Source organism: Schistosoma haematobium (assembly GCF_000699445.3).
Source record: "Schistosoma haematobium chromosome Unknown HiC_scaffold_95, whole genome shotgun sequence".
In the NCBI taxonomy this organism is placed as follows: domain Eukaryota; kingdom Metazoa; phylum Platyhelminthes; class Trematoda; order Strigeidida; family Schistosomatidae; genus Schistosoma; species Schistosoma haematobium.
The window spans coordinates 14,875-38,348 of record NW_026137019.1 but is presented as its reverse complement, the minus strand read 5'-3'; the positions used below and the strand labels follow the sequence as shown (position 1 = coordinate 38,348).

General features: G+C 41.9%; 1 protein-coding gene across 1 annotated transcript; it reads right to left on the bottom strand.

Moving 5' to 3' along the window:
• Positions 1–21: 21 nt before the first annotated feature.
• On the bottom strand, positions 22–22,458 carry MS3_00009780 (uncharacterized protein). Its single transcript, XM_051218179.1, has 5 exons — positions 20,766–22,458; positions 20,369–20,732; positions 15,602–15,818; positions 8,029–8,126; positions 22–3,230 (listed from the first exon to the last, which is right to left on the bottom strand). The coding sequence occupies exons 3-5, from the start codon at positions 15,681–15,683 to the stop codon at positions 3,018–3,020; spliced, it is 393 nt and encodes a 130-aa protein (XP_051064130.1). The 5' UTR covers positions 15,684–15,818; positions 20,369–20,732; positions 20,766–22,458; the 3' UTR covers positions 22–3,017.
• Positions 22,459–23,474: the final 1,016 nt, after the last annotated feature.

Below are 23,474 nucleotides of genomic sequence, written 5' to 3'. Positions count from 1 at the left end.
CTATAGCTGGAAACGTTCACGTACCTGGACAGCATGCTCGACGAACATGGAGGATCAGATGCGGATGTAAAGGGAGAGGATTTACAAAGCGATGGCAACATTCCTACAATATACCCAAACTGGGGAAGGTTTCAGGACTATATCAGGATTAGGACTAACCATTCCTTTCACCATTATACGAATAGCACCATACCGTAAATCATTCCAACCGATATTGTATTTCGTTCTTTCATTTAGATTCTAAAACTAAAACTTCTAAGCTAGTTACAACAGTACGAAATTGAGGGAGGATAAATGGCATGAAGCTATAACAGCAGAGATTTAGTCAGGAAAAAGATGTGCGGTCACAACGCAAATATGGGAAACAACTAATCAAATTCCATATGGAAATCACTTATGTACGAACTCTAATAATTTCCTTTCTATTGTACGGCCAATTAATATTTATTGGATTGGTCTTGAATGTCCTTACTTTGCGTCGTGATGGCAGTTCCGAAAGTCCAAGTATTAGTGGTGAAACCACAGACTCAACAAGTATATTGAAAGCGACGACCTCCAGACATAAGACAATGGGTCAGTTGTCACTCATCATCGTACTGACGACTAAGTTGACAGACAACTCTAGCTGAATATAGTAATTCATACCAGTAGATATTTTTCCATGAAAAATCCCGTATATTTAAGAATCAATAACACAAATATTATAATTTTGAAGAGTCTTAACTGAAAACTTTTTAAGGTTACTACCGGACTCTAGATTGGATAAAGGATGAGCAACCATACGTCGTACTAAATAAATTAACTAAAAATCGCTAACCATAGTGGAATGATCAAACCATTTCAACTCTCCCCAGAGAGTTGAAGGGTTTTCACATGGGACAGTTATGACCCCTAGTAATAAAAGCTGAGATGCCCAATAACCCATAAGGTCGACACCCTTTATAACAATCAGAACAACAATAAACATAAAGATTTGGAGTGCTCAGACAATGTGAGATTGGTAAAATCACTGGAATGTCGACAGAAATAGGATGATACAACATGTTTGTGATAGTAATAAGTAAAATTCACTACTTGGAGTAACAGGAGGACTGTTATTATCTTCCGATCACGAAGAAAATCCCCCCTCTCACACACAAGGAGTTGCACTAGTGCTGTACAAACAAGAATGGGAAGTGATTATTGGATTAACACCCTACAACTTCATACTACAAAACGATTACGAGTGTCATACAGTACATCGCACTCACTAATATTGGTAACGAAAATGATAAAGATCAGTTTCATGAAGCTTTAGTCCATACTAGAGAAACACAATGAAGCACTAGACCATCGCAATAGGAGACACAGGGTGGAGGAAAGAAATGACCGTGGTGAAACTGGTAGGTCTATGTGCTTCCAACAAGACTGTGACGGACAGTGGCACTTTTCTCACAAAGCTATATGGGTTTTACCAAATCACACAACAGAAAAATAGGATAAGCAATTAACGGAATGGAACTCATTACCATACACGGATTCTTTTAAGTATGAAAAAAGTAGTTGATAACGTGGAAAGGAGAAGCTGGTAAAATCTCTGGCACAACGGAGTACCTCAGAAAAATTTCGTTACCATACAGAGCTCTTATGGATACTGAATAGCAAAAGTGTTGCAACAGTGCACCTCACGTTTAAATGAAGATTGGTGTCAAACAATACTGCCTAATCTTACCTCCTCATTCTTTTAGTCGTTGGTTGGGCCATGAAGACATCCACGTCTCAGAGGAAGTACGGAATACCGTGGACACCCTGGACGATTCGAACTTCAAAGGCACAAATGCAGACAGAAATAGCCAGTGTAGCAGTGCTCTTTGGAAAAACAGGCATTAAGATTAACACGAGCAGAAATAGGATCCTGAAGTAAAACACAGTGAACATCAACCGAATTTCACTTGACAGAGAGGCTCTGGAAGAGGTAAAAGCCTTTACTCACCTGGACAGTATCCTAAATAAAAAAGGAAGACATAATGTGGATATGAAGGCACAAATTGGTAAAGCAAGAGTGATATTCCTGCAGTATAAAAATATCTGGAACTCAACAAAACTGTCAGAATTCGCAACACAAGCGTCAAGAGTTCTGTTACACGAGATTGAAACGTGGAGAAATACCGCAATTTCCTTCAAAAATGTACAGGTATTTATAAACAGTTGTCTACGCAAGATACTTCAGAGATAATGGCCGGAGACCGTTAGTAATAACCAACTGTAGCAGAGAGCAGGAAATTAAGAAAAAACAATGGAAGTGTATACACACTGCGAAAATCACCAAGCTGCATCACAAAGGACAACAAAACTTAGAGTCCCCCAAGTCAAAAGCAAGAGAAACAGAACAAAGAGAATATGGCGTCGAGATTTGGAGACTGAACTCGAAGTCATGATTATCACATGGTGACAACTGGAAGGGACAGCCCAGGACGCAGTCAATTGGATAACTGGTAGGCAGCCTATGTCTCTGTGAAGCTGCAGGATAAGCAAAAGCAGAAATTTTTAGAAGTTTTTCATACAATGATCATTAATAAGCAAACATCTCCAACTTTATCTCTTATTTGTTCAACTACAAGAAATTTTTATCTCATTTTTGGCCGACAGAAGTGTTCGAGTTAAAAGGAAAAGTATACATCTACATAAAAGTCCATGACAACAATGAAAAAGGAGAAAAAAGGCAGACATAAATTAAGAATAGAGTAAGATAGATGATATAACGACAAGTCGATCAACTGGATAGCAGAAAATATAACACTGTTATGACAGTCATATTAAAGATATAGAGAATGTGGAGAAGACAATATGAAAATAACTGGCTTTGAAGGAAGAACAAGTCGAGGCTAGATTCAATGCAAAAAATTCAACCCTAATTAGACTAATTAACAGTTTTGTCTGGTAAAAATAGACTAAAAATATACAACGCTGAAAAGTTTATTGACAAAACTTGGATTGAGCTCCGGGGATAAATCTCACGGTACATTATGATTAGGATTTTATGAGTGCTTTTGATAAAGTAGAAATCTGCAAATTTGTTCATACACAGTAAATCGACACGAGATAGAAACAAAAGACTTGAGTAAAGTGGGTCTTAATCCTTTAAAAAATGCTGAAGCTCCTTCCATTTGCCATATTTCAAGTAAGCACCTACAAAGACCATCATTTCTGATAGGAATTCGACCGAATTGAGCACGCGCTTCTTCAAAACCCTAGGGACAATTAAAATAAACAAATGGTACTGTAAACTTAAAATAACAGTTTGGTAGCCATATAAAAAACAACCAACAAATTAAATAACTTACATACGCCTTTAATTCCCTCTGTAGCTCTTCTAGAGTTACTCCCGATCCCAAGCCCGGATAAAAAAGGAGGGTTGGGCATGGGGTTAGCGACCACATCCCGTTGAAAACTAACTCGGTAAAAAATCTCTAGCCAGAAAAAATAATTCAAACCATTTAAACACTGACCCGTGAGTTAGGTCTTCATTTAGAAGAACTATGATGCCTCATGGTGAAAGCCGAGTTCCTTCAGAATTCACGAGGCCGATGCTCCTTCTAACAACTAGAGCGACAATTTTCATAAGTAAATGGAACGTCCGTACAATATGGGAGACCAGAAAGACCAGTCAAATAGCAACGGAAATCAGGAGATACAATGTGGCAGTACTGGGAATCGGCGAAACCCATTGGACCCAAGCTGGACAACAAAGGCTAAATATAGGAGAGATGCTGCTGTACTCCGGTCACGAAGAGGAAAATGCTCCACACACTCAGGGAGTTGCCCTAATGATTCAGATCACTACCTAGTTGTAGCCTATTTACAAATCTAGCTAAGGAAGAACTGAACAACTGGACAAACAACACTACAAAGGTTCAATTCAGCTTCCTTCGAGATACTAACAAATTCAACGAATTCATGATAGCAGTCAGTCAGCTACAACGTAGGACCAGGCACATATATGCATCGGTCCAGGTTGCCATACCACATTAACACAACAAGATGAACACCGGATTCATAAAAGTAGTTAATTCAGAGGTGGTAATACGTAAAAGACAGATTGCAATAAGGATATAGTACAGGAAGAAAGAATTAATTCATAGAAAGAAAGATATGAAGCAATTTTAATCTCTTACTTTAAGGGAAGATAGAGAGTGTATACACCGACGCCATTGTGATCGACTCTGAGCCATGTCATCAAGAGTCTCCAACCATTGGTTACGATAGTCACACGGACACCAACCAAGTTGTCTGCATCTACCAACATGGCTCACACTAGAAGTTAGTGACTTCAAGCACTGATGCCACGTTTTGATTTGGCCGCCCCTAACTTTCTTCCAACCATCCCCAACACCGGTTAGCATTGCACGTCGTGGTAATCGGTGTTCGGGCATACGAAACACGTGGCCCAACCATCTCAGTCGATGAAGATTAACAACCTCATCGACTGATTTACCATCATTCCCTAATACCCTGAGTCTAACTTCACTATTACTTACCCTCTGATCCCAGCAGACGCCAGCAATATTTCTGAGGCATCTGTGGTCAAATACTAGTAGCTTACGGGTGTCTTCTACTCTTAATGGCCATGTTTCGCTGCCGTAAATTAAAACAGAACAGACTGCCGCGCAGTATACTCATCCGTTTATTGATAGACGGATATCTCACTTTCGCCATAGGTGACGTAAGTTGGCAAAAGCCAAGCGAGCTTTTCGAATCCGTGGTGAGATTTCGTCCGATACCAACCCATTAGGGCTGATCACACTTCCAAGATATGTGAAGTTGTCAACGCGTTCGACTACTTCACTCCCTATCCTTAGTTCAGGTGCTGACGCAGACCAGTCCTGAAGCAAAAACTTGCATCTAGAGGGAGAGAAGCGCATCCCAAACATTCTGGCATTGTTGCTTAGTGCTACTAAAAGACTCTGAATTCTATCAGCGTCTTCACCAAACAGGACTATGTCATCTGCTTATTCTAAGTCCATAAGTGCACCCCCTGGAAGGAGATCAATATCCGAGAACTCAGTCGACGAGAATGTTATTTCCATCAATAGGTCTATGATGAAGTTAAACAAAAATGGAGAAAGTGGACAGCATTGACGGACACCACTTGAGGTTGCAAAAGCTGATGACAGTTCGCCATAAGCTCTGACTCGACTAGTAGTGTTCGAGTAAAGAGCCTTCACAAGGTTTATGTACTTCTGAGGTACGCCTTTCAATGACAGACACTGCCACAGAATCTCGCGGTCTACCGGGTCAAATGCTGCTTCTAAGTCTAGAAAGACCACCATTGTCGGACGCCGGTAAGTATCCCTATGTTCTAGAACCTGACGAATGGTGAATATGTGGTCGATGCAGCCACTTACACTTGACTTATTAGTTCCAGTTTCTTTTATTAGTCTGTAAAACTGCCTTGTGTTCCCTATAGTCGCCGCCTTTTCCATCTCTTTTGCTTTCGTTGCCCACCACTGCTCACGGTCGTTCCTTAGACTTTTGCTTAACCTAGATCTGATTTGTTGTCGCTCTTCATCGTGTTCAGAGCCTGATGGGATGAGTTTACGAGAATCCATCAGTGCAATAGACCTTGGTTCTTTGTAACCCTGTGGTTTAAATCACTGATAGATGTCACTGCTGTTTCCACAGCTGTTGCTATAGCTTTCCAAGCAACATCTGGGTCAACCTCGTTTTCAGAACTACCTAATTGTGACCTCAGTTGTTCCTGGAACCTACTTTTGGTTTTCTCGCTACTCAATTCAGTTCTAATAGGTCTTTTTACTGTGGCTTTTTTGCGTCCAGTGAGGCGCAAGCAGATGCGTGCCCGTATTAGGGCATGGTCGGAGTCCAAGCAGGCACTCCAGAATGAGCAACAATCTTCTATCGAGCCTCTCCAACGATGACTGATGGCAATATGGTCTATTTGAGTCCATTGTTGGTTTGGTGTAGGGGGTCGCTATGTTAGACGATGTCTCTCCTTATGCTTAAAATTTGTTTGCTAAAAATAAACGATTGTCTGAGCACAGTTGCAGCAGACGATTACCATTATCTGTTCGCTGTGCCGGAATACTAAAATACCCACCTAAATGCCTTTCTGTTTGGTTTAACGACGTGTGTCCCTATCCTTCCGAGTTCTTACGGAGCCTTTTAGCCCAACAGCACATAAACGACTGTTGACGGTGATCCACTCTGACAGTGCTTGTTCCGCCCTCATGCTTAGTGCTATCCCTACTCCTGCCAGTCCACGAGGGCTGGCCATCGCGTCACCAGATACACGGAGGGTGTATCTCGTTGTCTCTCCGTTTTGGCGAGGTGAGGTCAAGTGAATGACCACACTGGGATCCTGTATGCGTGTTTCAGAGACACAGCATACATCAATGGTACGAGATTCGAGGGTTCTAGCCAAGGAAGACTGTTGACCGATTTGACATACGGTGCGTACGTTGAAGGCTCCAATGTGTAGTTTGGAGAGAGGTTTCAGTAGACCTGGGACAGTGTTTTGAGCACTAGAATCGTTGGCTGTGGTGACACTTGAGGGGGAAGCCGAAAAAGGAAGTTTAGAGGTGAAAGTCGATGTAGGAGGAATAATAGGAAGTGAAGACGGAGGTTGATTATGAATACAATGGTCTTGAGTACTGTTAGAGGTATGAGGGCGGTTATCACTTCCCGATTGCCCACACCGTGGAAGGGTTGTTCTGGAGGTACCTGAAAAGGAAATTGGATTAGAGGTGGTCTTAGTGACCTGGGAGCGTGACCGCAGAGCCCAAGGGACAACTGCTTGAGGTCGGTCACATACGACCTTTTTATGGGTAATTTTTGTGTTAGCTCCGTACTTTTTGGGACCTTACCGCCGGAGACGGAAATCCGTGAGGTAAGGTGAGGTGTGCATTTTTAGGGTCGACCTTTTCTAACCCCACCCCTCCTTGTGGGAAGGCAGCATCGCTGTCATGCTGGTTGTCTGAAGGAAACACTTTAATGCTGTCACACCTCTGTACAGTCAGCAGTACGACTTCGCCTTCGGACCTTGGGTTTGTTGCTTTTAGTCTTACCGCTCTTCAACCGACCTGTCTGATATGGTAGGACCTTGAGGAACGGTTGTTCCAGCCAGTATAGCTCGGTTGCTTCATCACGATAGGAAGCCCGACCACCACGTCAAGGTATCAACAACGGTCGGGATTCATGATAGCTCTCAACAGCAGGTTCCATGACTTACAAGATCTACCGAAGGAAGAAAGAACTACTATGGAGGACAACTGGAAAGGTATCAAAGAAACATTAACTTAATTTCTCGTCGGGCTAGTCACATGTTATTGATCTGAATTGTATTGAAGTCTTGTAAAACAGACACTAGAAGGCTATCTAGTGTAGATATTCGTCTAAGGTAAATTAACGTTCCATTCAAGTAGAAAGAGAAACGGAGCGTTATAAGAGTTCAGAAATTATTCTAGTGAATCTGACAACCTGGAAGAGGTTGGAGTATGAAGTGCTTACAGAGGTGTGTAATTAGTTCAACCTTCGACATCTAAACGGATATATTTTCTTATGGTATAAAGTGGACATTCAGGGCAGTAGAATAAAACATGATAACGGAAATATTGCACGCCAAGAAAACTAAATAGATGAATTTATTAAACCTTCGTTTGTAAGCGACAGCGTGATAAATTATTAAAAAGCTATCATGAATAACCAAACAAACCTTTACTTATAATGATTAGAGCAATGTAAATAATATGACTTTTCGTTACGAAAATAATAGCCTCATGAAGAATAATTGATATAATCAAGTGCACATTGAACCTAAATGTAAGCTTCGCATTACCGTTACACCAAATTATAACTTTTCAAATGAGCTTTGTTTATTTTCGCTCTATAAATAACCTAGATACATTTGATGGATGAAACTATATGAATACAAATTTACTTTACGAAGTGAGACTGGACCAATTCAACAACAACAACAACAACAACAATAATATTTGGAAATATTGGTACCAAAAATTAAATACAAAACCTTACCCGAACTTGCATACGTTTTTTCACCATATCAAGTGGATATATTACACATTTGGATCCAATCCCTGCAAGTCCACCAGAGATCAAACTTTGAACAGGACCTTAGAGTTGGGAGACATAAGGTTTGTAAAACATTTAACTAAGCTGATGATGACAGAAGAACAAGAATGAGATCGCTATAAAGATATAATGAAGTGAGTCAGTAGTAGAAAAGCGATAGGAGTACTTTTTCTAAAAACTTATCTGAGTTAAAATAAACTAGAACGAAGGGAATTCTCTACCTAATTAATCAGAATATGAGTGAGTTAAAATGTGTACATACACTAATTACAGACTACTAGAAACAGCACTATCTGTTTGCTGAATTGTCAGCCTGGAAATACGGGATGTTAAATACGATGAAATTCTGGTTGTAAACCTTCATTGTACATAGAAACGAACAGAGTACCTAACATCGATGTTATAGTCTATTTTTAAATTTCTAGTCGTTAATAGGAGAGATCTGGTTAAAATGAAAGATGAAATTCCACAGAAGACGCAGTGATTACGTTCGTACGATAAAGCAGGAGAAATGTGAGGGCGAAGATAAGAATGTCACGAGCCAAAATGAATGAATACAGCAGTATACACGACTACCAATGAAATGTAAATTCATTTAAAAATTAACATGTTATTAATTTTCAAAATTTCTGTAGACTTCTAGGTTGCAATTAAGAACATGTACTGATCTGGCCCATAAATGGTGGAAGTACGACAATTGTATCTGATCAGTGTATTCCTTTATATATTCAGTTTAGTGTTGTTTCTCACTTCTCACCCCCCCGTATCTGATTTATTTATTTATTTGAAGACATAAATATTGGTACAAGAGGGCACAAAAATATATCTGTGCCACACAAAATAATGAGAATTCGAAGAGAAGGAGAAAAGGCAAGGGGCGTAAAAAGAAAATAATGAACAGATTAGTGCAAGGTAGCGCAATAATAATAATAATCCCGACCGAAGCTGCTACCTTGACGCGGTGATCGGGCTTGCCTATCGTGATGACCCCACCGAGCTATATTGGCTGGAACATATGTTTCTATAGGTTCTACCATGCCAGGCAAGTCGATTGGAGAACGGTAAGACTAAAAGCAGCAACTCAAGGTCTGAGGGCGAAGTCGTATTGCTGACTGTAGAGGAGTGTGACAGCAGTAAGGTGTTTCCCTCAGACAACCAGCATCTGCAGCGATGCTGCCTTCCCACAAGGAAGGAAGGGGTTAGAAAAGGTCGACCCTAAAAATGTCACACCTCACCTTACCTCACGGATTTCCGTCTCCGGCGGTAAGGCCCTTTGAAGAACGGAGCTAACACGTCAAAAACCTTCCACAAAAAGGCCGTGCGCGACCGGCCTCAAGCAGTTGTCCCTTGGGCTCTGCGGTCACGCTTCCAGGTCGTCAAGACCAACACTAATCCAATTTCCTTTTCAGATTCCTCAAGAAATACCCTTCCACGGTTTGGGCAGCCGGGAAGTGATATCAGCCCTCATACCCGTAACACCACACGAGACCAAGGTGGTCACATTCAAATCCTTCCTACACCTCCTAATACCTCTCTTATCTCCATGACTAACCCTCCTCACGTCTCTTTATCACCTCGCACCGCTAGGGCAAACGATTCGAGTACGTGGAACGTTATTCCTGGTCTCCTGAAACCACGCTCTAAACTACACGTAGGAGCTTTTAACGTCCAAACACTGTGCCAAATAGGACAACAGGCTTCCTTAGCTAGGACTTTAGAATCCCGCGCCATCGATGTGTGCTGCGTCTCCGAAACGCGCATACAGGATCCGAGTAGCATCATGCATTTGACATCACCATGTCAAAACAAAGAACCAACTCGATTCACACTTCGTGTATCTGGAAGTCCTGATTCTGCTTCCTGTGGCCTCGCCGGCGTAGGTATAGTATTGAGTCCTAGGGCAGAACTAGCTCCCTTACAGTGGATCCCAGTTGACAGTCGTTTGTGCGCTGTCCGACTGAACGGAACAGTAAGGATCCGAAAAGATAGGGACACTCGTCGTTGCCTCTTCGTCGTCTCTGCTTATTCTCCCACTGACTGCAGCTCAGATGATGTCAAAGATGAGTTTCACAGGAAGCTCTCCGACCTTCTCCTAAAAGCTAGGCGCCCGGATGTAGTAATAGTGGCCGGTGACTTTAATGCTCAATTAGGTAAACTAAGCGATAGGGAAAGACACCTGGGTGGATCTTATAGTGTCGTGGCTCAAAGAACAGATAATGGCGACCGTCTGTTGCAGCTATGCTCAGATAACCGCCTCTTTCTTGCAAATACAAACTTTAAGCATAAGGAAAAACATGTTTTGACACGGCAACCCTCCAACTCATGCCAACGTTTGACCGAACTAAATCACATCGCTATCAGCCACCGGTGGAGGGGCTCGATAGAAGACTGTCGCTCATTCTGGAGCACATGCTTAGATTCAGATCATGCTCTAGTACGAGCGCGTATTTGCCTGCGTCTTACTGGACGTAGGAAGGACGCTGCAAGTAAACCCCTTAGGGCCCTACTTAATGATAGTCAAGCTAAGAGTATATTTCAGGAACAACTAGGAAAACAGTTAGGCAGCCATGTATGTGATGCCCACCCCGAGGCAGCATGGAATGATATCCGAAAAGCTGTGGAAACAGCAATGATATCTGCTAGTACGGTAACCCGTAAGGTTAGGGAGAAACACTGGATCTCAGCAGCATCTATCGCACTGATAGATGCTCGGAAACTCATTCCACCTGGCTCTGAACATAATGAAGAGCGGAGTCAGCTTAAGCGCAGGCTGACAAGTAGTCTACGCAATGATCGTGAACAGTGGTGGGTAGCGAAAGCAAGAGAGATGGAAAAGGCAGCGGCAGTAGGTAATAGCAGACAATTGTTCAGACTTGTTAGGTAAACCGGTATTAGGAACCCGACTGTTAGCGAAACACTCTCAGAGAAAGATGGATATATTATACATTCTCAATCCAGGAGATCGGATCGATGGGCAGAACACTTTAGGGATCAGTTCAACTTCGGTTTCCCACGATCTCTAGTCAACCTGAATGGCAATTTAGTGCAGGTCTTCCGTCTCTTTACGAAGTTGAAAAAGCCATGAGAAATCGGAAGCGAGGGAGAGCAGCAGGCCTTGAAAGGTTTACCCCTGAGATTTTTAAGGATGGTGGTCCAGTATTGGCAGTGAGATTAACTGAGGTCTTAAGTAGAATTTGGGAACTGGACGTAATCCAATCTGACTGGTCTCCATCACTGATTGTGCCAGTCTATAAGAAAGAACAAAAGTCCTTTTGTGACAATCACAGAGGAATCAGTTTGACAAATATAGTGTCTAAACTATTAGCCTCAATAATACTTCGACGCCCAACCAAAGCTCGTGAAGAGCAGACCAGAGAAAACCAGACTGGTTTCCGACCTGGACTTGGGTATATAGACCAGATATTCACACTACGTCAGGTTCTAGAACACAGACACACATTCAGACGCCCCACAATCGTAGTGTTTCTCGACCTTAAGGCGGCATTCGACTCTGTTGATCATGAGGTTCTATGGCAGTGTTTGTCACTGAAAGGAGTACATTAACCTTATAAAAGCTCTCTCTACTCGAACACAACTGGTAGACTGAGAGCTTATGGCGAACTGCCATCAGAATTGGTTACCTCAAGTGGTGTTCGTCAGTGTTGTCCACTCTCTCCATTCTTGTTCAACTTCGTCATCGACATGCTTTTAGAGATGAAACTTTCCTCATCTAGATTTCCAGGGTTGAACTTCTACCGTGAGGTTCACTTGTTGACTTAGAATATGCCGATGAAATAGTTCTATTTGGTGAAGATGCTGACAAAATACAGAGTCTTCTAACCACTATAAGCAACAATACAAGCATGTTCGGGATGTGATTCTCCCTCTCGAAATGCAAAATGTTGCTTCAGGATTGGGTTGCATTGACACCCGAACTAATGATAGGGAGTGAAGTAATTGAGCGTGTCGATCGCTTCGCTTATATTGGAAGTCTCATCAGCCCTTGTGGTCTGGTGTGTGACGAAATCTCAGCACGGATACAGAAGGCTCGACTAGTTTTTACGAACTTGCGTCATTTATGGCGTAGGCGAGATATCCGTCTATCAACCAAAGAACGTGTTTACTGCGCAGCAGTTCGTTCCTTCCTACTTCATGGCAGTGAAACATGGCCGGTAAGAGTAGAGGATATTCGTAGGTTACTAGTATTTGATCATAGGTGTCTTCAAAATATTGCTCGTATATCCTGGGACCATCGAGTAAGTAATGCAGTTGTTAGGAAACGGGTACTAGGTAAGGATGGCAAATCAATTGATGAATTAGTGAAACTTCATCAGTTGAGATGGCTGGGACATGTGTTGCGTATGCCCAACCACCGACTGCCTCGATGTGCGATGTTTTGTTGTATAGGAGTAGATAGGAAGAAAGCTAGGGGCGGCCAGACCAAAACATGGCACAAGTCCATGAAGTCACTGACAAGTGGACTGAGTCATGTTGGTAGGTGTAGACTACCTGGTTGGGGACCGCGAGATGATAGCAACCGATGGTTAGAGACCCTGAATGATATGGCTCAAAATCGTTTGCAGTGGTGAGTGCAGGTGCATTCACTCTTTGTGTTCTCCCAAATTCTAATCTTCTGAATTCTTCACGTCCTTTTTTTCTTTCCAAATTTATTACACTGGATTGTATTCTTTGAATAACATCTTCAAAACCTAGTCTTTTCGATCATTGCTTATACTTTTACTATGTCTACCACTATGGGATTTGAATCGACAATTGTATCTCTATGCTAATGTCGTATGGCAACTCGAACTGATGTACGTACGTAGTAAGTTCTACGTTGTTACTGACTGACTGACTGAACAATAATACTGGGGGAAATGGAAAGGTACAATCCGAAGAAATCTTTCAGTTAAGGAAGAAACAACCGATTTTCACGAAGAAAGTAAAAGAAGGTTACAGCAGGATCGCCACTAGCTTCCATTCTGAGCCATATCTGATAACGTCTCTAGCCATTGTGTCACACCACCTCTAGGACCCCAGCCAGGGAGTCGTGAAGGACCGACAGAATCCAGCCCTTTGCAGCTTTCTTTCATACCACGACACCATGTCATACACTGACCACCTCTCCGCTTCTTCCAACCAGTCCGATAGTCGGCAAACAATGCACGACGTAGAATTCTCTGGGACGACATTCGTAGAACATGTCCAAGCCACCGAAGTCGGTGTTTCATGATGCATTATCATCTATGGGTCTGAACACACGATGTCGAACCTCTGCATTACTAACATGGTGTTGCCACTGAGTATCAGCAATCCTTCAGAGACAACGATGATCGAACACAGAGAGTCGTTTAACTTACTCAACTCGGAGAGGCCAGGTTTCACAAACATAGAGCAGAACTGCTCTCACCAACGCGTTGTAGATCCGACCTTTTACAGCCAAACTAACATCACGAAGGCGCCAAAGATGGCCCAGATTGGCATAAGCCGCTCTGGCTTTCACTATACGTGCATTGATCTCATCACTCACACCCCCACCAGCACTTATGCAGCCACCTAGATACATGGACTTCTCGGCTACTTCTATCTGTTCACCATCCAGAGTGAGTACATGATTGGAATCCTGCCAGTCTTGTAGAAGTACTTTGCACTTCGAAGGTGCAAAGCACATACCATACCTACGGACACTGATTGCCAACTGACTAAGTGCGGATTGCATGCCTTGGGCATTATCGCACAGTAAGACAATATCGTCCGCATACTCAAGGTCGAGAAGTCTTTCTCCAGGCAACAGATCCACACCACCATTACTTACATCCATCAGAGCTGTTTCTAGAATGTCATCGATGGTAAAGTTGGAGGGGAATGGTGCGATTGTGCAACCCTGCCAAACCCCACTGCTTGAATAGAACAATTGAGAGAGGTGATGGCATGCCTTTACTCTGCCTGAAGCGTTTGTATATGGGGCCTTTAGGATGTTAATAAACTTCTCAGGCACACCCTTCTTCAATAGACAATCCCAGAGAACAGTCCTGTCCAACAAATCGAAGGCAGCCCTGATGTCAAGAAACACTACGATTGTTGGCCTTTGAAAAGTATGGCGGTGTTCTAACATTGGGGGATGGTGAAGATATGATCAATGCATCCTCGACCGGAACGAATACCAGCCTGCTCCTCGAGAGTCAATCTTTCTCGAGTTTTGAACAACCTACGAAGTATGACGGAAGCCAAAAGAAACCCAGTGCTTATAAGCGGGACGTTTCGCGAACCCACAACTGACTGTACCCGCCATTCTCATGGCGTCATGAAGTTGCAGCCAATGCTCATCTATCCTTTTCGGTGGAATGGTGGCTAGCCTAGAAGCTAGCTCGGTTCGATACTTACTAACAACAGAAGTTGCAACCAGCTTGCTAACATCAATCCCTTGGTGGCAGTCACTCCGTTGGCCACTGAAAAGTAAGGTAAGATTGGCGCAGACCAAGGCATCATCAGAGTCCAGATAGGTACTCCAAAAGGAGCGGCAGTCTTGTAAACAACCACGCCAGCAGTAGCTGATCGCGATGTGATCAATCTGAGTCCAGGCTTGAGATGCAGAGGGAGGACGTCAGGTGGCACATCGGCGATGACTGTGCCGGAAGTTAGTGCTAGCCAGAAACAGGTTGTGGTCTGTGCACAGTTGCGATAGACGGTCACCGATATCTGTCCTGCGACCAACAAGTCCCCATCGGCCGCCTAAACGACTCTTTTCTGCGCCTAGACGCCCGACCTGAGCATTCAAGTCTCCGGTAAGTACTACAATATCTGTCGAACACACTTTCTGGAGAAGAACAGATAACTGGTGGTAGAATTCATCCTTGATTGCATCCGGGCTGCAATCTGTCGGGGCATAGGCGGAGATGACGAAAAGACATCGTTTCTCACGCCGATTTCTTCTCACTTTGATGGAACTTTATAATCTAACAGCACATAACCGACTGTTAATGGGGATCCAACCGATTAGTGCTGCCTCAGCTCTAACGCTTAGTGCAACACCAGACGAAAATGCCACATGGTTCCCGGATAAATGCACGTAAAACAAGCCTTTCGAAGCGATAGATGGAGAGCGAATTTGTAGTACTTCACCAGTCTTGAATACGGGTCTCGGATTTGTTCTTTATGGATAATATTTCTCACGTTTAGTTTTTCTTACAGTGGTTGATTTCATTTCGACTCATCTCAGATTGCTATTTTCCTTTCTCCTTGCGTTGATGTGAGTTGTGAAAACCTGGACTGACACATTTGTATAATGCTCTATGCGGATAACTGATTGATAGTGTTGATATATTTACTAAATTCTATTCCACAAAGGTCTGGTTCTGGGAAAAAAAGTTAAATTAACTCATTCAGCGGGTCCTTTCAGTGTAAGGGGTAATGATAATACCCGGATAATGGAAATGAATTATGTTTTGAAATATGGATACTTGAGCCAAATCAATGGACGGAAAAATAACAGATTTCATTAGTTAACAAAACATACCAACTGAACGGTTACCGCTATGGAATTGTGGTGACTTATCAATGAGATTGGGATGCAAATAATACTTTCCTTGATTAATCATTTGGTTTAATGAATGATAAATGGCAAATTGAATCCCTGTTTGTGGTGCTATAAGAAGAAGAGATGGTACAAGCCCACGGAAAACCCTTGAGCACCTTCACGAGTTATGATGGAAACAGCTGCATGTGACATGCTCCTAAAAAGTAAGAATACAATATTTGATTAATTGGTCATCGGGATTTCAGTGTATTCTGCAGTAGGAGTAGAATATCTGTTTAGCTTTTAAATGAACTTACTTCAAAGTTGTTCAGTGATCTCTTAAAAGTCGATTACCCGTTGAAATATCTGTCAAGTAATGATAAAAGACATCATTAGAACTCATACTGTGAGCACTTATTTACATGACCTTTCTATACACAGCCAATCTGTACATTATTACAGGGATTATAAAACAGATTCTCAGATAACCAGTACAGGTTCAGTCAGTCACAACGTAGAAATTCGTACGTTCGTACATCAGTTCGAGTTGCCATACGACATTAGCATAGAGATACAATTGTCGATTCAAATCCCATAGTGGTAGACATAGTAAAAGTATAAGCAATGATCGAAAAGACTAGGTTTTGAAGATGTTATTCAAAGAATACAATCCAGTGTAATAAATTTGGAAAGAAAAAAAGGACGTGAAGAATTCAGAAGATTAGAATTTGGGAGAACACAAAGAGTGAATGCACCTGCACTCACCACTGCAAACGATTTTGAGCCATATCATTCAGGGTCTCTAACCATCGGTTGCTATCATCTCGCGGTCCCCAACCAGGTAGTCTACACCTACCAACATGACTCAGTCCACTTGTCAGTGACTTCATGGACTTGTGCCATGTTTTGGTCTGGCCGCCCCTAGCTTTCTTCCTATCTACTCCTATACAACAAAACATCGCACATCGAGGCAGTCGGTGGTTGGGCATACGCAACACATGTCCCAGCCATCTCAACTGATGAAGTTTCACTAATTCATCAATTGATTTGCCATCCTTACCTAGTACCCGTTTCCTAACAACTGCATTACTTACTCGATGGTCCCAGGATATACGAGCAATATTTTGAAGACACCTATGATCAAATACTAGTAACCTACGAATATCCTCTACTCTTACCGGCCATGTTTCACTGCCATGAAGTAGGAAGGAACGAACTGCTGCGCAGTAAACACGTTCTTTGGTTGATAGACGGATATCTCGCCTACGCCATAAATGACGCAAGTTCGTAAAAACTAGTCGAGCCTTCTGTATCCGTGCTGAGATTTCGTCACACACCAGACCACAAGGGCTGATGAGACTTCCAATATAAGCGAAGCGATCGACACGCTCAATTACTTCACTCCCTATCATTAGTTCGGGTGTCAATGCAACCCAATCCTGAAGCAACATTTTGCATTTCGAGAGGGAGAATCACATCCCGAACATGCTTGTATTGTTGCTTATAGTGGTTAGAAGACTCTGTATTTTGTCAGCATCTTCACCAAATAGAACTATTTCATCGGCATATTCTAAGTCAACAAGTGAACCTCACGGTAGAAGTTCAACCCCTGGAAATCTAGATGAGGAAAGTTTCATCTCTAAAAGCATGTCGATGACGAAGTTGAACAAGAATGGAGAGAGTGGACAACACTGACGAACACCACTTGAGGTAACCAATTCTGATGGCAGTTCGCCATAAGCTCTCAGTCTACCAGTTGTGTTCGAGTAGAGAGCTTTTATAAGGTTAATGTACTCCTTTCAGTGACAAACACTGCCATAGAACCTCATGATCAACAGAGTCGAATGCCGCCTTAAGGTCGAGAAACACTACGATTGTGGGGCGTCTGAATGTGTGTCTGTGTTCTAGAACCTGACGTAGTGTGAATATCTGGTCTATATACCCAAGTCCAGGTCGGAAACCAGTCTGGTTTTCTCTGGTCTGCTCTTCACGAGCTTTAGTTAGGCGTCGAAGTATTGTATTAAGGATGATTAGTGCGTAGGATAGCTGAGAAACAAGCTAAAAGCAAAAAGCTATTTAAACGAATCATATGAGCAATATTGTACCTGCGTGGCATGACGCCTTGGGAAACCGTCAATAAATATAATAGATTAACGACAAATATAGCATATCATTCAATGAATGTTGTTGAGTGACGTTGAGAACTTTAACATCAAATATTCAAACGTAATTTAAGTGAATCGGACGTGTTGAACGAAGGGTAGTAACCACCGAAAAATAAAGTATGCTCCTCAGCAGACAACTGTCTAGACTTATCGAGGCAAAGGGTATTAAAAATGAGGTAGTTAAAGAAACTATCAGGGAAAAAGACGGGACTATTATTTACTCACAATTCAGGAGATCAGATCAATAAGCAGTACACTTTAGGAAACAGTTCAACTGACCTAAAGTCACGCTTCAGTTATCCATTATCTTCAAGCAACCTGAAAATGGTGGTCCGGTGTCAAAAGTCAGATTACATGGAATCTTAGTTAGAATCTGGCAACTGGACGCAATCCTATCCAACTGGTCTCGATCGCTGATCGTCCCAGTCTAAAATTCTCTAATGATAATCACAGGGGACGGATTCAGAAAATTTGATTGTTTTCCGTCAGCTTGCATTACAAGTCGCGTAGGTGAGACATCCGTCTTCCAACTAAAGGGCAAGTTTACTGTGCAGCAGTTCGCTTCGTTCTACTGTGCGGGTATGAAACATGAACATCAAGAATAGAGAATATTCATAGGTTATTGGTATTCGATCATAGGTGTCTTTGAAGCGTTCCCCGCGTATTTTGGGACCATGGAATAAGAAATGTCTGGGTAAGTAATAGGGTATTAGGTAAGAATGGTAAATCGATTGATGAAATAGTAAATCCTCATTAACTGAGGTGTTTGAGATATGTGTTACGAAAGCCCAACTCCCGCCAACCTTGACAGGCGATATTGTGGTGTAGTATCAGAAGTAGTTTGGAAGAGCTTGGAACGACCAAGCCGAAACATTGCATCAGTCCACGAAGGCATTTACAGCTGGGCTGGGCTATGTTAATAGGTGTAAACTACATAGTTGGGGCCTGCGTGATTATTGTTACCAATGGCTAGAGGCTTTGAATGACTGCTCAAAACCATATGCAATGGCGCAGGTGCATTCATTCTACGTCTTTCCCCAAATTATGAGATCCTAAATAGCTAATCGTTCTGGTTTATGAAACTGGACAAAATCTTATTGCTATAACCTGATCAATATAGTGTCCAAAGTATTAGATCATCAAACGACACAATTCTCTCAGAGAAAAATGCTGAATAAACTAAGATTTCTAGATGTTTTCAGCAATAATCTTATGTTTGAAAGTGTTTCTCCTAGCCGAGAATCAAAATGTTTCAAAGATGGTTTGTATCTATGGCACGCTGCGTCCTTATAAAGTGAAAATGGGTCAATGAACAATTCCACTAAGTCCTATGTCGTTAAAAACTGCTGAACAGAAATCCAAACGACTTACTTACACCTGCTGCCACTCACGGAGGAGCATAAGTTGCCCACCACCACTCTCCATCCAACTCTGTCCTGGGCAATCTTTTCCAGTTCTTTCCACTTCCTATTCACCCTTTTCATGTCTGATTCCAATTCCAGTCGTAGTGTGTTCTCCGGCATTCCACTTTCACGTTTACCTTGAGGATTTCAAGTTAGGGCTTGGCTCGTGATGCAGTTTGGTGATTTCCGTAATGTATGTCCTATCAACTCCATCTGTCTTTTCCTGATTTCCTCTTCAGACGGAACCTGGTTTGTTCTCTCTCACAGTAGGTTGTTACTGATGGTTTTCGGTCAACGGATATTCAGTATCTTACGTAGACAATTGTTCATAAATACTTGTACCGTTTTGATGATGTTTGTAGTAATTCTCCAAGTTTCAGCTCCGTACAGTAGAACTGTCTTGACGTTCGTATTGAAGATTCTCACTTTCATATTGGTTGACAGTTGTTTTGAGTTCCATATGTTATTCAACTGTAGGAATGCTGTCCTTGCTTTGCCGATCCTCGCCTTTACGTCTGCATCTGAACCGCTACGTGAACGTTTCCAACTCTTCCAGAGTTTCTCCATCAAGTGTGATTGGGTTAGTGTTCTGCGTGTTGTATTTGAGGATCTTGCTTTTTCATTTGTGTATGTTAAGGCCTACTGATGCAGAGGCTTCTGCTACACTGGTTGTCTTCATCTGCATTTGTTGGTGTATATGAGATAGGAAAGCTATGTCATTTGCGAGGTCCAAACCGTCTAGTTGCATGCAAGTTGTCCATTGTATTCCGTGTTACCTCTCCGATGTCGAGGTTTTCATAATTCAGTCGACTACGAAAAGAAAGAGGAAGGGTGAGAGTAAGCAGCCTTGTCTGACTTTAGTCCTTACTTGGATTGTATTTGATAGCTGTCCTCAATGAACGACTCTGCAATGTAGTTCGTCGTATGTTGACGATCTTCTCAAGTAAATCATAGTGTCGAGGGGACATTTATCATTTGGAATATGAGGAACGCTTCTCAACTCATTTATCCATTGAAAAATCAAATGTAAATATATGGACGTAGAAGTCTAGATATTTCTGAGATCAAAACGATTTGACCTGCACTCTAAACTTACATTCCACACAGTTTATAAATCGCTGAAGGCAACTTTAAAAATACACATATATTACTAGACAAGTCAACTGGGAGCTAACGATAGCACTATTGAAGAAGCTTACCCGTAAGTTTTCGGCTCACCTTGAGCAATGAAACGTGTGCGTAGGACGTCTAATGGTTGAGTAACTACTGCTGCTAAAGAGCCCGCTCCACATCCGCACAGAAAGTTACCAATAGGTTTGTAGGTAATAGGTAAGCCAAATATTTTGTTATCTGAAATAAGGAGACTGTTGACTTCACGCAGCCATGAAAGAATCACTTCAAAAGTAAGAAACTGAACACTAGTGAACGTAACCGACTGCATTTGAGCAGGAACATGACCTTTCCAAAAGCAATAGCACCCTCTTCCTTGCTTATGCACCTGACGGCTTGCATAAGACCTTGATACTTGCTTGTTCTGGAAACTTCGATTGGTTCCATCTGTAGCTACTCAGAATTTAGAAAAACTAAGATGCCTACCTGAAAACGTATTTTAATTACGTCCAAAGGTTGTACAACTGCCCTAGCAACAAAACCACTGACAGAACCAGCAAGAAGGTACTCATTTTTCGATAAACCAGTTTCTCTATCCTGTACTTGCACCATCACTCTGAGATTTTTATATACTTGACATTTTCAACTGAGTTTACGGTGGCAACTGCGTTGATTGTTCAGCAACGCGTGACTCCTTGCAACCAAAAGTAGAAAAAAACACTAGATACTGATAAAACATGTAAGGAAAGTTATGAATCTGTAGGCGCACTAACCCTGGAATGGATCACCAGATTATATAATGTGTAACTTCAGTGATTTAGGTTACCACAATCAGTCAGTCAGATACAACATAGGACCAGGCACATATGTGCATCGGTCCAAGTTGCCATAACTCACTAGCACAACAAGATGAACACCGAATTCATAGCAGTTAATTCAGTGGTGGTAATATTTGAAAGAAATTTTTGTATAAGGATATAACGCATAAGAAAGAATTAGTTCGTAGAAATAAAGGAATTCAGCAATTTTAACCTCATGGTTTAAGGGAAGACAAAGAATGTATAAACCTACGCCACTGTCATCGATTTTGAACCATGTTACCAAGAGTCTCCAACTATTGGTTACGATATTTAAATAGACCCCAACTAAATAGTCTGCATCTACCAACATGGTTAAGATTAGAAGTTAGTGACTGTATGGGCTGATACCACGTTTTGGTTTGGCCGCCCCTAACTTTCTTCCAAACATCCCCAACACAAGTCAACATTGCGCGTCGTGGTAATCAGTGCTCAGGCATACGTGACACGTGCCCTAATCATCCCAGTCGATGAAGATTTACAACCTCATCAACTGATTTACCATCATTCCATAATACCATGTGTCTAACCTTACCGTTACTTACCCGGACAGAGTATGAGCACTTGCAAATACTGTCATCATAACTTTAAAGCGCAGAACGATGAATTAGCGTTTAAGTACAAATTACCTATGTTGCTAGCGATAAAATCAACAAGACGTTTGAGTGGAATAGAACTTACTAAATATATCAACACTATCAATCAGTTATCCGCATAGAGCATTATACAAATGTGTCAGTCCAGGTTTTCACAACTCACATCAACGCAAGGAGAAAGGAAAATAGCAATCTGAGATGAGTCGAAATGAAATCAACCACTGTAAGAAAAACTAAACGTGAGAAATATTATTCATAAAGAACAAATCGGATACGAGGATGAAAAGTGGGAAACAACACTAAACTGAACATATAAAAGAATACACTGATCAAACGTAACTGTCGCACTGCAACAATTCATGGGTCAAATCTTTATGCAACTCGGAATGTCTACATTTCCCTAGAATTTTCTACAGCGGCTTCCCTGAAACGGGCGAAATTTTTCCCGCAATTGGGAGGTTGGGTCGAAACACAAATTGGGATTATTTCAAGAATTTCACGTGCCTAACAGGCTAATTTTACTTGTTTTAAGTCAATGTTCCGGCTTATCATATACCTGTCCAATCACGAAGCTTTACCGCCACGTGAGTCTCCTTGTACCCTGACGTATCTAAACGAAGAACCGTGAAAGTGAGATAATGAAGAAAACTCAATTATGATTTACGACAGGCATATGTTGATTGCGTTTAGTTGTCAGACGTTTCGATAAGTCTGTACAATTTGTCCGAATATGGTATTTCATTTTCATAAAATAACAATTACGTCAAAAATGGTTCAAATGATACAAATGGTTATGGACGGAATAGAAGAAGCTTTCGCTTAACAGGCTTCCGTGTCTAGTAGCAGGGGATCATGAATAACTACAGGCAAGAACCTAGGTATATTACCGATAAAAGAGGAAAAAGGGAATTGGTAAATCATAGTATGATGATATCCTTAGACCTTAAGAATGGATCAAGTTGCCTCTTAAAGGACTCCTGGGAAGTCGCTTGGACTAGCTCGGCCGGCAGCGAATTCCGGTGGTTGACAACTCTTAAGGACTCGAAGTTGTGTCTACAATCAGTTCTGCTTTGTTGTGTCTCCAATTTCTGGGTATTATCCCTTAGGTTGGTATTGGGACTAAGCTTATGTAGGTGTTTAAGAAGATGTCCAGAAGTGTTAAGGATACTGTAAGCCATCAGATGGTCACCTCTAAGACGCCTATACTCTGATGAGTAGAGGTTCAGTGATTGGAGGCGCTCTTCATGAGGTTTAAATTTGAGTCCCCGAACTGACTTCGTGGCTCACCGTTGGATACACTCCAGAGTGTCTTTATCCTTTTGGAGTGAGGGGGAAAATATTGTTTCCGCACTCTAAATGGGGACGGACAAACTATTGAAGATTATATGTAAAGTTCTTCCGTCAAACTGGCCAAAAATATGCTTCAATGTTACCAGTGCAAGGTTTGCTAGAAAGGCATTTTCGTTCTTTATATGCTTGTATTGTCTCCATGCTCCATTGTTGTCAGTTCATTTGTATTCTGCCCAACAGTGTTTTTGCAGCTTAGCAGGCGAATAGTGTGGTTCTTGATTATTTTAGGTTGCTTGTAGCTTTTGGGGACCTTTTGAAGAACTGGCTGCTTTGTTGCACATAAGATCGTGTGCAGCAAGAAGTCCCAATGAGCATCCACATCGAGTTGAGGGTGAACATCGCTATCCACCTGTTGTAGATAGTCCTATAGAGCTGAAACATTCAACCGTTTG

Coding starts and splice junctions, on each gene's coding strand:
- MS3_00009780 (XM_051218179.1), bottom strand. CDS start 15,683: ATGATTAATCAAGGAAAGTATTATTTGCATCCCAATCTCATTGATAAG. Junction 8,127..15,601: donor TAGCGGTAACCGTTCAGTTG/GTATGTTTTGTT, acceptor CCCAACTCTAAG/GTCCTGTTCAAAGTTTGATC. Junction 3,231..8,028: donor AAAAACGTATGCAAGTTCGG/GTAAGGTTTTGT, acceptor AATTGTCCCTAG/GGTTTTGAAGAAGCGCGTGC.